This window comes from Mustela erminea, chromosome 20 (genome assembly GCF_009829155.1).
Source record: "Mustela erminea isolate mMusErm1 chromosome 20, mMusErm1.Pri, whole genome shotgun sequence".
Taxonomy (NCBI): domain Eukaryota; kingdom Metazoa; phylum Chordata; class Mammalia; order Carnivora; family Mustelidae; genus Mustela; species Mustela erminea.
Genome location: NC_045633.1, coordinates 16,241,181 through 16,257,822, shown reverse-complemented (window position 1 = coordinate 16,257,822; position 16,642 = coordinate 16,241,181). Strand labels below are relative to the sequence as shown.

Below are 16,642 nucleotides of genomic sequence, written 5' to 3'. Positions count from 1 at the left end.
CGGGCAGTCATCACCACCCAAGCTGCGGGGGTGTCCAGTTCTCCGTGAGACTCAGACACGAGCCCGAAGATATTAAGCTTAAGGCAGGGAGGAAGATATTAGCAACCCATGCAGCAGCTCCAAGCAATTTATGAGAATCCTAATGAGACACACAGAACTTCTGTAATCACACGCTCTCTACTCTGGCCGGCAGCGTGGGGTCCCTCACCAGCCCAGCCGTCCTGCTTGCTCCAGGGAGAGACACGGCAGCCAACAAAGCAATCAGGAACGGTTCACGCTGACCCACTTGGAAGCAGGGAGTGGGCTTCTCCACGGACTCCCCTCCAGCACGCCCCGCTCCACGATCGGTGAGCATAAGTGTTGCTAATCCTGGAGCCGTGGTTTCCAAAGCCCTTGAGTCCTACTGCAGAAAGGGCCTTATACGTACAAGAGCAGAGCTCCAGAGTGGTCCCGTCCACTGTGTTATCGATCTGGGTGAGTCTTTACAACAATTACATGCAAAGTTGCAGTGCAAATGGCCAGAGGGGCCCCCAGGGACCTATCCAGCTGAAATGACATATATGGTATCTTTCAGATATTTCGCATATGCTGTCATACTGCCCAAACAGGATATAACCGGGGTCACTAACTAGTTTTGAACGGGGCACGTCTCAGCAAGAGGGGTTGGGCGAGTCGCCCTATTCATACGACGTTAACAGCAGAATGCGGCGTATGGTACGTTATAAAGATATATGATACATACATACATTTGATTGGATTTGTTCTCTGAATTCAGATGAGCTACCAGGGGCAAGTAATGTATTTCTGTGTTTAAAAATAAACCAACAACCACGAAAACCGGGCAGAGTACAAAGAAGAAGATTAAATGCCTCTCAGGGCTAGAGCGTATTATTTATAGCTAAGGTGATCTGGCCACTAGCAACCAAGACTTTTTTTTCCCCAGAGCATGGTTTAATGGAAAGACGATCAGAACTGGCGTTACGTGAGCTGTAAAAACCCATACAAGGGGGCACCTGGGTGGCTCAGTGGGTTAAGCCTCTGCCTTTGGCTCATGATCTCAGGGTCCTGGGACGGAGCCCCGCGTCAGGCTCTCTGCTCAGCAGGCAGCCTGCTTCCTCCTCTCTCTCTCTGCCTACTTGTGGTCTCTGTCAAATAAATAAAACCTTAAAAAAAAAAAATCAAAACCCATACAGGGTGACATCCGTAGACTGGCAGCTTCAGCATCCCCTAGAGCTTGTTAGAAATGCAGAAACTCTTCTACGGCCGTACTACCCTGAACAAGGCCGATCTCCTCTGATCTCAGAAACTAAGCAGGGTCGGGCCTGGTTAGTACTTGGATGGGAGAAATGCAGAAACTTGGGCTCCCCCACTCCAGAGGGACTGGAACAGAAGCTGGCGGTGGACACGATCTCCCCACCCTCGATCTGGATTCCCGTTTATACCAAAGTTTGTGAAAGCTCTGCTGTAGCTCACTTAACCCAATGGAACCTCATTTTTCTGCTCTGCAACATGGAGACAGTAAGAATGTACCCCAGAATACCGTACGACGGTGTTGCTAAGAACATTTGTGAGTTACTTGGCATCATGCCGGGCCATTGAGTACGGGTACAAAAATAATGGTTTCCTTCCTTTTCCTCAGCATCGCTTGATGCTGAATCTTATTATACAACCTTGTTCTCAGTATCTTTTTGCTGGCCTCTACACACCGAAAGGGCTTTAACCTCTATGATCTATCTTCCTTCTGTCTCTTCAAATCCCAGGATCACATTTTTAAAAAACTACAAAATCCTTGAGATTGATGGGACCTAACAGATCTCATTTAACCTCTCCTCTGAAGCCAGAAATGCCATTTTTTTAGGTCCCAGACTGACTCATCTCTGTGTTCTTCATCAAGTGTCACCTCTTAGGTGCCCAGGACATACCAGGTACTCAAGAGAGATTGGCTGGTTTCCGGATGAATTAATGAATGATGCCGTACGAACTCTAGCCCAGTCTCTTTTCCATTGAACTCTTACTATCATTTTCCTCATGAGCTGTTCTGCCTTTTCATCTTCCATTAAAACCCCCTATATCCCACGTTTCTTCTTTTTTTTAAAAAAAGATTTTATTTATTTACTTGACAGAGATCACAAGTAGGCAGCGAGGCAGACAGAGAGGAGACCTACTCTGCCTTTTCTCTTTCCATTAAAACTCCCTATATCGCATATTTCTTTTGGACTCCTCTCTCACCTACCGAAGACACCTAAGATTATCTATTTGTATGTATATACGAATTCATATATATAAATTATTATAAATATGTTATTTTGAGATGAGCTATTTAAAGTTCATACATTGCCAACCAACAGGACTGCAAATTCCTTGAAGGAGAGAGTAAAAAGACCACGACATCCGCCTCTTGGAACATCAGTGCCTAGAAAAGTATGTTTCTCAGTGAATACTGGATTCTGACAATCAATGCTGAAGAGTATCCCTGAGTGTGGTTACTGAGGTACTGAGAACCAGGGATCCCCACAGTGCCCTCCATGGTCTCAGAAAGGACACAACAGTTAGGAAAAGGTAAGGTCAGGTCTTACTGGGATCCTGTGTACCTCTTAAGGGAAATCACCAGTCCTTTTCCTAGGGAAATGCCTGGCGGGCTTCATGTAAGAGGTTCCTCCCATAACCAAACACTCCACTCAAAGGTTATATTTACACAGCTCATTAGGAAAATTTTTTACACTTTTGACACTCATTAGACTCGTAATCGTCCACCAAAGCTACTCTATAACAAGAGATAAACACTCCATTCTGGAGGAAGAATAATAATGAGGTACTGCTTAGCACTGTGCTTTTTACAGGTCTAATTTTAGAGCATAATTAATCCTGCTGAAGCTGCGTAAGATAAGTGAAATACTGATGCAGCTGTATTAATTCATGTATTTACTCCTAGAGAGACATTCAGAATTGGACATGGCTTTCCGGAAAGATTAACTTAAGATGCCCCCTGGAGCAACGTCATTTTCTCTCCCAAGTCTTTGCTTCCAGATGGTTTCTAAAGATGAAGCTGAGAAGACATGTCTCCCAATCCCTACAGTGCGACCAGGGAAGCAATGAGCGAGTGCTGAAGATATGTGTAAGAATCTAGGTGCTCTGCTAGTACAAGGAACGCACTTCTGGACTATCGGGGGCCTTTACTTTGTATTTTTTTATTTGCCACAAAGAGGCAAATAAAAATTCTGCCCAGCAAAATAAAGCTTGTTTCCATGATACTTTTATCACCAACACAACACTAAGTAGGCTCTGCTGAACACTGGAATTGTAGATGGACAACAATGACGAGGTTGAGGTGGAGAATGGTAACGATGAAGACGGTGGTGATGATGATGGTGATGGTGATGCTGCTACTGCTGAAAATGGTGATAATGATGGCAGTGATGATGGTGGTGGTGATGATGGTGCTGGTGATAAAGATGGAGATGGTGGTGGTGGTAGTGATGGTGGTGATGGTGGTGGTGCTGGTGATCACGATGAAGATGGTGATCACGATGGTGGTGATGCTGATGATGGTGGTGGTGCTGGTGATCACAATGAAGATGGTGATCACGATGGTGGTGATGCTGATGATGCTGGTGATGATGATGGTGATCACAGTGATGGTGATGATAATGGTGATGATGATGAAGATGGTAGTGATGATGAAGATGGTGATAATGGTAGTGATGGTCGTGATGGTAGTGGTGCTGATGGTGCTGGTGATGTTGATGGTGATGGCAGTGATGGTGATGTTGATGAAGATGGTGATAGTGATGGTAGTGATGAAGATGGTGATAATAATGGTAGAGATGGTGGAGATGATGGAACTGGTGCTAATGGTACTGGTGATAATGATGTTGATGTTGATGGTGGTGGTGATGATGGTAGTGATGATGATGGTGATGAAGATGTTGGCCAAGACGATGCTGGTGGTAATGGTGGTGATGATGATAGTGGTGGTGATAATGACGGTGATGATGGTGATGCTGATGGTGGTATTAATGGTGATGATGGTGATAGTGTTGGTGATCATGCCACGATGATAATGATGGTGATGGTCATGCTAACGATGATGGAGATGACCGTCATAGCCAACATTTATTAAACTGTTTCTATTTTCAGTTGCTGTGCTTAGCTCAGCTCTTTCCATGTATCCTCTCATTTCATCCTGGCACGAACCTTATCAGGTAACTATTTCTGCGTACGCTCATTTACCAGTAAGTCAACAGAGGCTAAGAAAGATTACCCCCTTCACAGACGTATCTCTCAGTGGGACAATAGATTTAGTTCAGATAGACACTAAATTACTCCTTCCTAGAGGATCTATGTAGCCAACTTCCATAAGTAACCTAGGGAATTAATTGAAGCAGTTTTACGTAATTGACCCACTTCCAGAGTAAGGCCCCTGCAGGAGAGGCTCTGCCATTTACTAGCAAGCCCTCTGTGCTTCCGTTTCCTCCTCTGTAAAATGTGCAGAAGCAACACTGCACTTCATAAAGTTATTACGAATAATAAAGAATCCCAGTAATATATCCAGTATGGGGACTGGCCTATCCTTCTCCCTAAATATGTTGCTGTTCCCGAGCAGATGCTGTCAGAGTAAGAGCCAGGAGCCCCAGGAGAAGGAGAGTTAGAACTCACTTATTTGACAGCTGTCCACCATGTTTAAAATTGTCCTGTCAAATGAAATCTCTCTCGACACCCCCGTTCATCCGAACATGTGTTTTTGCACTCAGTCCTTTAACGGCCGGTTATCAGATCAGGACAAGTTCAGGATTTTGTGATATCTACTGATGGAAACAAGACTCTCATTCGTTGACTAGTTCAACGGGACTTGGGCAACCAGCCTGGCAGGTGGAGGAAATGGTCCCAACTCTTCGCCCCTCGCGGTGTCCACACCCCTTGTCCTGTAACTCCAAACCCCTCCCATAAAAGGCAGAGCACACCTCTATCTCTTGACCCTGGGCTGGGCCATCTGGCTTGCTTTAGCCAGAAGGGTATTGGGAGATGTGACCTCGGCAAAGCAGAGATTTGAAACGCACACGTACAGTTGGGTCTCCTCCTCTGTGCCTGCGAAGAAAAGAGCTTCTCCCAGGAGGCTCCTGCCCTTTTGGCCTGAGCCCCAGAATAAATGCATACGGAGCAGACAGCGCACTGGATCCCCAGGGGCACAGTGGGGCCCGGAGCCACCAAGGCCACCGAAGCCTGACACATAGCTCCTCCACGCCACCTGCCCTCCCACGAGCAAAATAAACGCCTAGTGGGGTACGCCTCTCAGATTTCACAGCCAGAGCTGACCGACGCAGCCACAAATCACTCTTACACAACAGAGAACATGGCTCAGGATCAGAAGAAGGTACAAATGCCCTGTGGGGAGTTCGGAGGATCAGATGTTCTTATTTGGGAGTTAAATATAAAACACATTTAGATGTTTTGATGGCACTCTGAGCATCAAGGGCTTCATTCTGGGAGCTGAGAGAGAAGGAAAAGTTGCAAGGAAATATGCACCTCGTTCAAATTCCTACCACACTGTACAGGAACGTCTGGGCCTTTCAGTGTTGCATCCGACCGCAGCAGCTGCCGGATCTCCTCTCCGGGCTCCAGGAGGGACGGCCTATTGGGCAACCATCTCTGAACGTGACCTCCAGCTGTCCTTGAATGCAGCATCTGCCCTGGGCTTGAGCTTTGGTAGCCCACTCACGCTTACTCACGTTCTCAGGGTTAACCTACCATCTGTGCTGGCTTTGCTTTTCCTGCCTCAGTGCCGGCAATTCGGAGGGAAACCAACAGGCCATTCGAGCCAGGACAGGAGCCTGAACACCACGTCATGGAACTCCAGGCACTGAGATCAACTAGGAACCAGAGGGCAAGGGTGCTGGAGACATAGTCTGCCCTATCCCCAATACCGATCCATAAACGCCATAGTCCCCACAAACTAGAAGACCCGTGGGGGTGGAAATGCTCTTGTGGCAGGAGAAGCAGGCAGACTGTAGTGGAAAGCCACGGGATTCCTGCTCATATTCCTTTTCTAGAGATCGCCTCTCCTTTACTCCTGACAGGTCCAGGAAAGAGTCTTTGGTTCACAAGGCATCAGGAACCGTCCTACTGGAATTTGAAATTTAGAACTTAGAGAACAGAGTTTAGGACCGGAACCTAGTCGTGTGACGTCATGATTTCTCTACCCCAGGGCTACCAACACCGGGGGGTCAGAGAATTCTGTGTTTTGAGATAAGGGGGCCGTCCTGGGCATTATAAGATGTTGGCCAGCATCCCTGAGCTCTCCCCACCCGATGCCGGTAGCAAACAGCCTCCCAAGCATGATAATCGAAGGTGTCTCCAGACAGAGCCAAGTGCCCCCCTGGGGACAAAACGGCCCCTGCTGAGAACTGCTCCTCTAGGACAGGACCTGCGCATTGCTGCTGTCAAGGCCCAAGGATTGCTCCCGCTCCTGATTTTTCTCCTAAACCTATCTGCTCAACGCTTTCCTAAATTCACTGAGATAGACACTTCTGCGTCCTTAAAATAAGTTTCTTTTGAAAACTTCGTTGTCTAAAATTGGTCTCCATTATAAGCAGCCTAAAAAACCATGGTATCACGCGAGAGGCACCCAATAAATAGTGAGTCAAGGCAGGACACGAAGACCCGTGGAAAGTCGAGAGAGAGTGCAAGGGTGTCGGGTCCCCTGGAAGTCAGCGGGGGTCCCCCGCGGGCTTACCATCACCCACAAACTGGAGCAGGGCCAGGTCAATCTGCCTCTTCCAAGGCGAGCCCTTCTGGAGGGCGATTCCGTAACCAGTGGTGGCAAAGATGTACCCACTGCCGATGGTCACGAGCTTACAGCCTTCATCCCTGCCAGCCTTGTAATTCAAGACCGCCGCATCGTAGATGAAAGCGTCCAGTTTCCTGCAATGACCAAAAAAAAAAGAAAAAAATAGGGAGTCAGGTGGATGGCAGGGTACCATTTTGGGGCCCAGCTCCCGAGGCCCGATCTAGAACCACACACTTTCTTTCACACTTTTACAGGGTGACTCATGGCTGTCCCATGCCCTCGTCATCAAAGGATCTATTTTTAATGACGAGATAAAAGCCAGAACCTTTTCTCTCCAAGTTGCAAGAGGCAGCTAAATAAAGACATGAAGAATCCTAATGCCCAAGTGAGTAAACAGTTGAGTTTGCCGGTCTGCTCCGTGTTTGCCCTTAGCACTCCCAACAGTGGAGGACGGCGGCCTACTTAGAAAGGTTTGCATCAGAACAAAATAAAGGTACAGGAGAGTTTGGTGGAGGGTGTGGGAAGGGAGAGTGAGCGCAGAGGAATGATGTCCTCCTCCCAACGGAAACATGTTTACGATCGACTTACATTACAAGAAATACTACATCATAATTTTAGAAACCCAAATAATATGGAACATATCAAAACCACAATTAAAATTTAAATTGCCTCATAATTCCATAATTCAGAGGCAATCTCTGCTAACACACCGGGGAAGAGCCTTCCAAGTTTCTTATTCACGCACGCGTGCACAACACACACACCCCTTTTAGAACTGGGGTTGGCACACTTTTTCCGTAAGGACAAGAGAATCGTATAAACTCTGTGGGCCATACGGTCTGTATCACAGCTCCTCTGCTCTGCTGCTGGGTCAGCCCAGATTCAGGTGTTGCAGCCCTAGCCCCCGGCCCCTCAGAATAGGATTTTATTTGGAGATCGGGTCACTGCAGATGTCATTAGCGAACGTGAGGTCACACGGGGGGAGGGGTCTCCAACCCAATGTGACTGATGTTCTCATTTTTTATGAGAAACAAAAGGGAGACTTGACCACGGATGGACACAACGCAGGGAGACCACTACCACCGTGAAGGCTGGACTTCACACGGCCACCAGCCAAGCAACTACCGGAAGCTGCGAGACTAGACCGGAACAGAGGCTGCCCTCGTGCCTTCCCAGCACGCAGAGCCCTGCTGTCACCTTCCTCTCAGAATCCCAGCCTCCAGAACCACGAGACTGGAAATTTCCATTGCATAAGCCTCCCCGATTGTGGTAATTTATTACTGTAGACCTAGGAAATGCATACAGAGCACAGACGCAGCCCCCAAGAACCCATGAATGAATGAACTGAGCTCTGTGCCCATAAGAGGTTATTTACAAACATACACGGGCCCGTGGGCCACACCAAGTCCTTGTTTTCAACCCCCCAAGCCTTCTCTGCTTGTTCCAGACCACACACAGTGAATGTCGTCCATGTCCAGAAACAGAGTGGTTTTCTCCCCGCTTTGTTGATGTGTTTATTTTTTATTTATGTATTATGCGTGTGTAATAAAGTGTGGGATAAATTCTTACACATGTGTGCGTCCTGGAAATCACCATGCAGAATAAGGCATCGAGCGTTACTATCTCAGAAGTCCCGCGTGGCCTTTCCCGGTCCTCACGCCCAAAAGGCAAGCATCAAATCATCCCCTGAAGGCATGGCTGTGACTCAGTCATGACCGAGGTCACTATCAGTGGGCCTGAGTACTGGTTCCAACCTCCAGAGTTATTTCGAAAGGCTAAAGTGATCATCCTGGCGCGTGGGGATGGATGGCTCCGAGCTAGGTAGGGACAGGGTGCGGACGACCTAAAGGAGGCAGGAAAGCTAAAACGGAGATTACTCAGTGTCCTGGTACTTTCTCAACGTTACAGCTTTGCTTTCTTTAACAAGAACACATAAAACAGCGAAGCGAAGAAAAATAAAAGTGGCAGGGAGAGGAGGTAAAATGTTGCATCCTTTCGGAGACAGCTGCCGAAGGCCTCCCGATGGGAACAAAACTATTTGGAATGTTTATGGCTACATGCGTCATTTTCATTTTTTGTGTCTGTGACGGTGAGAGGTGGGACAAGACTCCAAGGCCCATCTCACCAACACAGAGCCTCTGCGGCCTTTCTCCCGAGGCCGGAGCCCTGGAGGCTTGGGGTTATCCTGGGAGAGTATTAAAAGGAGATCAGATCGTCCAGGCGGAGGGGGAAGGAAACGAAACCTCCTGAATGGTGCTGGTAAACCAGAACTGACAACAGCCTTCTGGACAGCCAGCAACGCCGAGAGCCGTGGAAATGCGGAATGGGGAGCCGAAAGCAGTTTGTGCATGACGGCGGGGCCTGCGTGGCAGGAGCAGTTGGGGGAGCGGGTAGAGGGGATCTGGTTTCTACTCTAGATCTGGACGATGGTGGGACCTCGGGAAAAGTCCCTTCCTTCTCTCGAATGGCAGCTTCGTCGTCATCTGGGAGATGAAGTGATCACCGCGGGCCCACTGCGAATCTCACCCAACTGTGCGACTCGGATATCGCGAGCCAGCAGTCACCTTCTGTGACTATCCCCAGGGAAACTGAGGCTCTTTGTTTCCCAAAGACTTCGGGGCACGGATGGTCTGAAGCTTAGGTACTTGCAACATCAGTACCACAACCTATCCACGTTGCTAGGGAGATGCTGGGAGTCTGGGTTTACAGAGATCTTTCCACTCCCTTGTCCTCATTCCTCAAAAAAATAAAACTAATACACACGAACACGTGCACAGAGCCATTTAAATTTCAGGCCATCGGTTTGGATTCGTGCGGTAAGACCTTTCCCTCTCCCGTCAACCCACCAGCCACGGAGGCATGTCTGGGATGGAATTCTAAACCTGCGCCCACAACGGCACCAGCACTGCCCAGCCCTGACTTACGTCCGTATCTACGGCCAGGCGCAGATTTCTGCACATCATTACCGGATCTCCTGACAAAATACACTTGAGCTGAGATACAGCCAGATGAGCCAAAAGAAAAAAGCAAGTTTTCTCCGGGAACCAAGTTTGCAAACTTGGAAGGCCGTCACCAAAGACACGAGTGAAGCAATTACACAGGTGTGCCTGGGGTGGGCTGGTGGCCAGGAAGCGCCACTAGTGGGTCAGCCCTCCATGGGCTGACTCTGGTCTTGGGGCCGCATCAGAACCAAAATGAGGACAGTTCATGAAGGAAAACCTCGGGGCCATGGGATAGGGGTTTCTCTCCCTCATCAATGATTCTAGAGAGCTCCAAGTGCATGTTCAGAAACATCCTGGGGCTTACACAGCCCCCTCTGATAGACATGGCTTGTCTGCACAGTGCTTTCCAAATGAGGGTCCAGTAGAAAGACATACAATTGTTATTATAAATATTTTCCTATGTTGTCTATGAGCAGAGGAGGCCCCACGAGGCAGCCCGAAGGTCCTCGGTATGGCTTCCGAATTCTGTACTGCTAGACTCTGTCTCGCGGAGCTTTCTGGAAGAAATGCTCTATATCTATGCTAATACGGTTATCACACACTTGAAATGTGGCTAGTGCAAATGGGGAACTGAGGTTTTAATTTTATTTCATCGCATTCATTTAGATTCTAACATAAATGGTCACACATGGCTAGTGGCTCCTTAAGCGGACAGCAGCGGGGAAGGCTCGGGGGGTGGGGTGGGGGGTAGGGCTCTGGGTCTCCTCGCGCTCTGACTCCAAAAGATCTACCTGCTCTTTTCAAATGAAAGAACAATGTCCCCCTCATTAAAGAAAAAACTAAGACTGGCTGATGTCCTCCACAGAGGGCCCTGGTGTCCTCAACAGGGGGCTCTGTGGTCAAAGGCTTGGAGCAAGGAGCGTGTGTTTCTGAGCCCCCGTCTTCTCTCTGCAAAGTGGGGCAGAGCATCTCTGCCCTCAGAGGGGGTGAAGAGAAGTTATATAAGTAAGACGTGAGCACAAGCCTGGCACGAAACAAATGCTCAAAACACACGGACGCGGTCAGCTGAGTTCAGATTTTATGGCAGTGCTCACGGCATTTGCCACGACGTTCTACGCATGCTCTGTGACCCATTATCTCATCCCACTGGCTGTGCCACCGCCATCCCGACCGCCAGATGAGGAAACTGAGTCACCAAGTGATCATGGGACGCAACGCTACCACCGAGCTTATAGGGGTCACTGTTATATCTGGACTTCCACAGTCTGATGCCAGTGGCCACAGACATGACCGCTGTGACCATGATGTCCATGATGCTTATGGGAGTAAACAAAGGCAACTCTGTCTATCGCTTATGAAATTCAGACTGGGGGTTACAGCTCTAAGTCAAGCCCAGTGAAAAGGAAGAAGGCGGCTGGATGAGAACAGAGCCGCCGGGTTTGAAGAGCTTTGATGGGTCATTCAGCTTTGTTTGTCTCCTTCCCAACAGGTGCACAGCCCTGGGCGGTCCAGAGGCACCCCTGCAGAGACCTTCTCTTGCCCCCCAGCACATCCTACACCTGCCTTCAAGAGACCTTTAGGCACAGACAGCCATAGCTTCTTGTTGAGGATGGAGGGTAAGGAGGAGAAATGAAAGTCCCACGCAGACCACAGGCATCCAGGGGCCTGGAGCTGAGCTCGCGGGAGACAGGGATGCTTCGGGCTGCAGTGCGGAAATAGACGGCCCCTCCCACCCCGGTTTGCAGCACCCCGGATGAAAGGAGGGCCCTGCAGGAGAGGGAGCCTCGGAGCTCACAGCAGTCGGCTGGAAGCTCAGGGCTCCCAGGTTAAGGAAGCCGGTTCTGCTTCTCTGCTCTGAGTTTCCTGCTCCTGCTTTTCAAGAGGACACTGTCTTTGTCCCCATCTTCCCAGCTCCTGCCCATGTCCCATGGCTGTCCCTGGCTGAAAGCTTCTCCCACGGGCCAGGGGAGGCTCAAAGGAGGGGTTGTGAGAGCAGTGATGGGGACAGAGGGCCTACCTGGCCCCCTTCTCTGCCTCCACTCCCCACAGAAGGGGGACTCTCCTCTCCAAACATCCATGACAAATGAGAGGACACCTCAGCTCCCCTGCCTCAGGGCTGGGACAGAACCAGAGACGGAAAGGGAGCCGTGCCCTGCTGTGCTGTGCCAGGGACAAGACCTGCCTACAGCCCCCGGCGGGCGCCGTGGAGGTGCCGTGGGTGCCATCACACTCCCTGCCACCTGTCACAGGCAGTCCTCAAGGAAAGCGAATGATTAAAAACGACAGTAATTCAGCAGGAGAGGGGGAAATCAAATCTGTCTGCAAACGTGCGGAGAAGCCAAGTATGGGGGATGGAGGAATCAGAGTCACGGGCGCCCTATGCGACGTTAACCCCGCGGTTTTTTGCTGGAGTTTTCGACAGCTCTCACGAGCTGCACCAGCTTTCCCCAGTGTCGGTCTGACCCTGTCACTTCAGTTGGTCTCTCGTGTACCTGTGTGATGGCCTGAAAGTTCACTCACAACCCCAAGGCAGTCTGAGGGTGAACCAGCCATCGCCCTGCATGAGGGCCGGCCGGGGCCTGGAGTCCAGGCATGGCCCCCTTCACGGGAAAGGGACTTGTATCCTGGGGCAGCTTGACATTTCCTAATCAAAAGTTTCCGGTTTTAGCTCATCATCTCCTTATGCATGTTTTCAGATGCTCTCTGGGGGGTCTCCGCACATTTAAAGGCTAATTATATAGTTAAAGTTAATTATTCATTCATTAACATTCAAGAAGCCTTTAACAAGACACTGACTTGTTCTGATGAATTAATGAAACTGGAGTGTGGACGGGCATGTGTGCGTGCGTGCGTGTGTGTGTGTGTGTGTGTGCGTGCGCACGCTTGTGTCTAAAGTGTCTATGGTCTAAAGTGTCTATGGTCTAAAGTGTTATGAAAATTAAATCTCTTTTTGATGATAAGTGAACATAGTTTTCGAGGTCCCATCAGAGCCTTGTGGAGAAGGGAACGGCTTCAGCCAGCAATTTAAACCAATCAGCACGATGGGGCAACCCTGGAGGGGGCTCGGGTCACTCTGTCAGCTCTGTGAAGGAGCCCCGGTCCTGGGACCTCTGTGAGTTTCGGTTCTCTCAGCTTTAAGACGGGGAACTGACACCTCTCTCCCGCGGGGACTAGGGGGTTGGGGAGGTGGCTGCTAGGTGGGTAAAGATGGAAGTATGACATCATCACTCACAGAAGCCGGGACCCTGTGGTCCTGCCACCAGGGCCCCAGGTACAAGGCTGTTAAGGGGTGGAGAACATTCACTGGCCCAATAAGGGGCACCACTGAGGCATGACAACCTTAGGAAGTGCCCGCCTGGGGAGGGGACAGCGTGCGCAGAGACCGTACCTGCCGCCAGCACAGGATGGCCTAAGACTGGCTGTAGGAGAATGGTCTGGAGTCACATTTGGACTCCGAGTTCGTGGACACAGCTGTAAAATCATGGACAAGGATGCGTTTGGGGTTTTAGTTTTTGTTTCACAAACACCCTTAAGCTAAGCTAATTCTTAAATCGATGTCTCCCGTGGCCTAAATAGTGTCCAGCATTTTTTGGAAACCGTGTTCACTGGGACAGATTCCTTCGTATTTGAATTTTATGAGGATCTGACTCACTGATCAGCGTCGGGGCCACAACAAAATTTACTAGTTGATAGCTGCTGCCATTCGGAGTTTCTTGCGTGGTTATTATTTCCACCACGTTCCGTTGTCCTGGGTCAGAACGGTGTAGAGACCCCAACTGGCTGAGGAAGACTGGGGTCACCTAGGGATTTTTAGTCAATAACCAGTTTCACCCTGTGTGCTTTTAACTGTTGTCAGTTTAATTTGCATCGATCACGTCCACTGGTAATAGTCGCTGTGAACTGGGTTTAAAAAGACCAATGGCTGGGCCTCTGCTTTCGGCTCAGTCATGATCTCGGGGTCCGGGGATCGAGCCCCGCCTGCTCCCCCCTTCTCTCTGCCTGCCTCTCTGCCTACTTGTGATCTCTGTCAAATAAAATCTTTAGGGACGCCTGGGTGGCTCAGTTGGTTAAGCAGCTGCCTTCGGCTCAGGTCATGATCCCAGCGTCCTGGGATCGAGTCCCGCATCGGGCTCCTTGCTCCGCAGGGAGCCTGCTTCTCCCTCTGACTCTGCCTTCCACTCTGTCTGCCTATGCTCTCTCTCGCTCACTCTAACAAATAAATAAAATCTTTAAAAATAAATAAATAAATAAATAAATAAATAAATAAAAATAAATAAAATCTTTAAAAAAAAAGACCGATAGTTAATATTTCTTTTTTCCCTGAGAACCTTCTTAGTGAGACAGAGAAAGGCAGAGAAGAAGGGAGACAGAGATACGGATGGAAACAGGCACCAAGCAAAACAGGAGGACAGAGAGAAAGAACGAGAAAAGAGGGAGTCAGAAAGAGAGATGGGGAAGGTGAGTCAGAAGGACACACACAGTAAGAAATAAGAAAGGGGAGATGGACTTCATGGAGAGAGAGAGAGAGAGAACACGGAAGCAAACATGGGACACACCGTGCACCCTTTGCCTATGGAGTCATAACCTCAAAAGTAAGAGACAGTTTAAAAAAAATAGAGCAAATCCCTGCTTTGTTTCTGTTAAGTTTAAAACTGGACCCAAACGAATCGCGTCGAAAGAGTTGGTAGCTTGTGTAACGCTGTCCTTCACTTTTTCAGATTAAGGAAACTCATCTCTACCAATGTCGGATGAGTCTGTGTCTCTCAATAACCTTTGATTTCCCCACCTGCCCGGAAGGAAACAGTCTCTCCTGCGTGGCTGTGCCCTGGCTGCAGGAAGTAACGGCTATGCATTTGGTGAATTGTTAGGCACTAGGCAAATGCGATTTTCCTTCACCCTACAACTCGTTCAGACATTGGGAAAGTACTGATCCCTCCTGGAACATCAGTCTTTTCTCCAGAGTTCCCTAGATGACACTCTTCAAGGGTTGGGATCATGCTAACCATTCTACTGAGGATTCCATGGTCTATGATAAAGAATGCTCAAGGGGCGCCTGGGTGGCTCAGTGTAAGCCTCTGCCTTCGCCTCAGGTCATGATCCCAGGGTTCTAGGATCGAGTCCCACATCAGGCTCTCTGCTCATAGGGGAGCCTGCTTCCTCCTTTCTCTCTGCCTGCCTCTCTGCCTACTTGTGATCTGTCTGTCAAATAAATAAATAAAAATCTAAAAAAAAAAAAAAAGAATGCTCAAAAATGTTTGTTCAGATTTTTCTCGAATGTTCCCTTGGCGCCAGACACTATGTTGTTCCCCTGCATATCTCATTTAACCCTACAACGTTCTCCTAAGCAGAGGAGCCAAAATGAGAATCATTTTTTTAAATAGGAAAACTGGGGTCTAAGAGGTTTACTAACTTCTCCAAGGTCCCACGGCTGGACGTTGGCAGAGAGGGATTTGAACCCAGGATGTGCAGCTTGAAAGCATCACATTGTACTGCTGGTAGGAGAGCACAGGACCATGATCCTGCTGAACTTGTCCCACATCAGAACTGAAGGATGGGGGCATCTTGGAGACCAAAAAACATGAAAATGAAAGAAAGAATGGAAAAAGAATCAACATATGATAAAAAGCTAGCATGTGTCAAGATACAGTGCCAAGTACTTTCCGTAAAGTCAATTTGTTTAATTCCAGGGGACAAGGATTGTACAGATGTGGGAAGAGCTCAGAGAGGTTATTCATTTCCCAATGGTCACACAGCTGGTCATTATCACCAGGATGTGAGGCTACTGATTTCTCCCTCCAAAGTTCACGTTGTGTACCAAGAGTCTACTCAGAAAATAACTAAATCGGTCCATCAGCTGAATAAGACTAACGCTGTTCAAGAAGGTATATAAATACTCAGACTCAGAAACTCTACTCCTTGCGATCGTGCCGAGGAACTACTTGCAGATCTGCGCAGAGAACCCGTCTGGATTTCTAACACAGCCACATGACCCACAGCCCACACAGGGAAATGGTCAGACCGACCATGATGCACATATACGAAAGAAATCGTCCCCGCGGTCAGAGAGAATGAAGGCAAAAGCACACCGACGGATACTGAAGACCATTCACAGCGTATTATTAATTGAACACCAAACTCTGGTATTCTGCTCCGAGTCGGACAGCATCGTACTGGTAATTATGTGTGCACAGAGACATATATGCAAATGTGTCCAACAGAGGTCTGGGAGAAATGGCATGTAACACCAGATACCAGGGCCTACCTGGCTGTGTGTTGGGGGGGGCGGGAGTGGTGGTTCGGGACTGGGTCACGGTCAAAGGGAGGCTTATGTTTCTGTATGTGTGGTTTTTTACAGTGAGAATTTATTTTTCAACGAGAAGGAATACAGCCTAGTGATTAAGGGCGTACGGGTGCCGGAGGCTGCTTGGATGCCAGCTCTGAAGCTTACCAGCCCCTGCCTCTGTGGTCCGGCCCCCCAGCCTCAGGACAAAGACGTCCAACTCTCCCAGAGCTGTTCACTCATCAGGACAAGCAGAGAGTTAGCACTTACGGGTAGAAAGAGATGTTGGGTTAAGTCTGAACGCCAGCTCTGCCCACTCACTTAACCTTTGGATAAGCTGCCTCTGCTCTGTGAGCCTTAATTTGCTCTTCCGTAAAATGGGAGAGAAGGCCTATCTGGCCGAGTCAAAGCGGGAGGAAATGAGATCATACATTCAAAGTCTCGGTGTGAGTCCAGCAGGTGGTAAGAAGAGGCAGTCCCTGGGTAGAGAGAATCGGCCAGGGAGCTCATGCCCCGTTGTGGTCTCGGGGAGGAAGTTCTAACCATGTGTACCCCGATATAAGAAATGCATCCTTTTTGGGGGGTTGGTTTGGTCCGTGGATTCCTTTCTTCTCCCCCTCTCAATGGAAAGAGAAA

At 49.0% G+C, this 16,642-nt stretch overlaps 1 protein-coding gene across 7 annotated transcripts in view; it reads right to left on the bottom strand.

The window, feature by feature from the left end:
* GRIN2A (glutamate ionotropic receptor NMDA type subunit 2A) overlaps nucleotides 1-16,642 on the bottom strand; it is a 609,475-nt gene that overhangs the window by 30,613 nt on the left and 562,220 nt on the right. For all 7 annotated transcript variants that reach the window (XM_032327993.1, XM_032327998.1, XM_032327995.1 and 4 more), the window contains one exon: nucleotides 6,731-6,918. In XM_032327993.1, coding sequence (XP_032183884.1) covers nucleotides 6,731-6,918 — 188 coding nt within the window. The remainder of the gene's footprint in view (nucleotides 1-6,730; nucleotides 6,919-16,642) is intronic.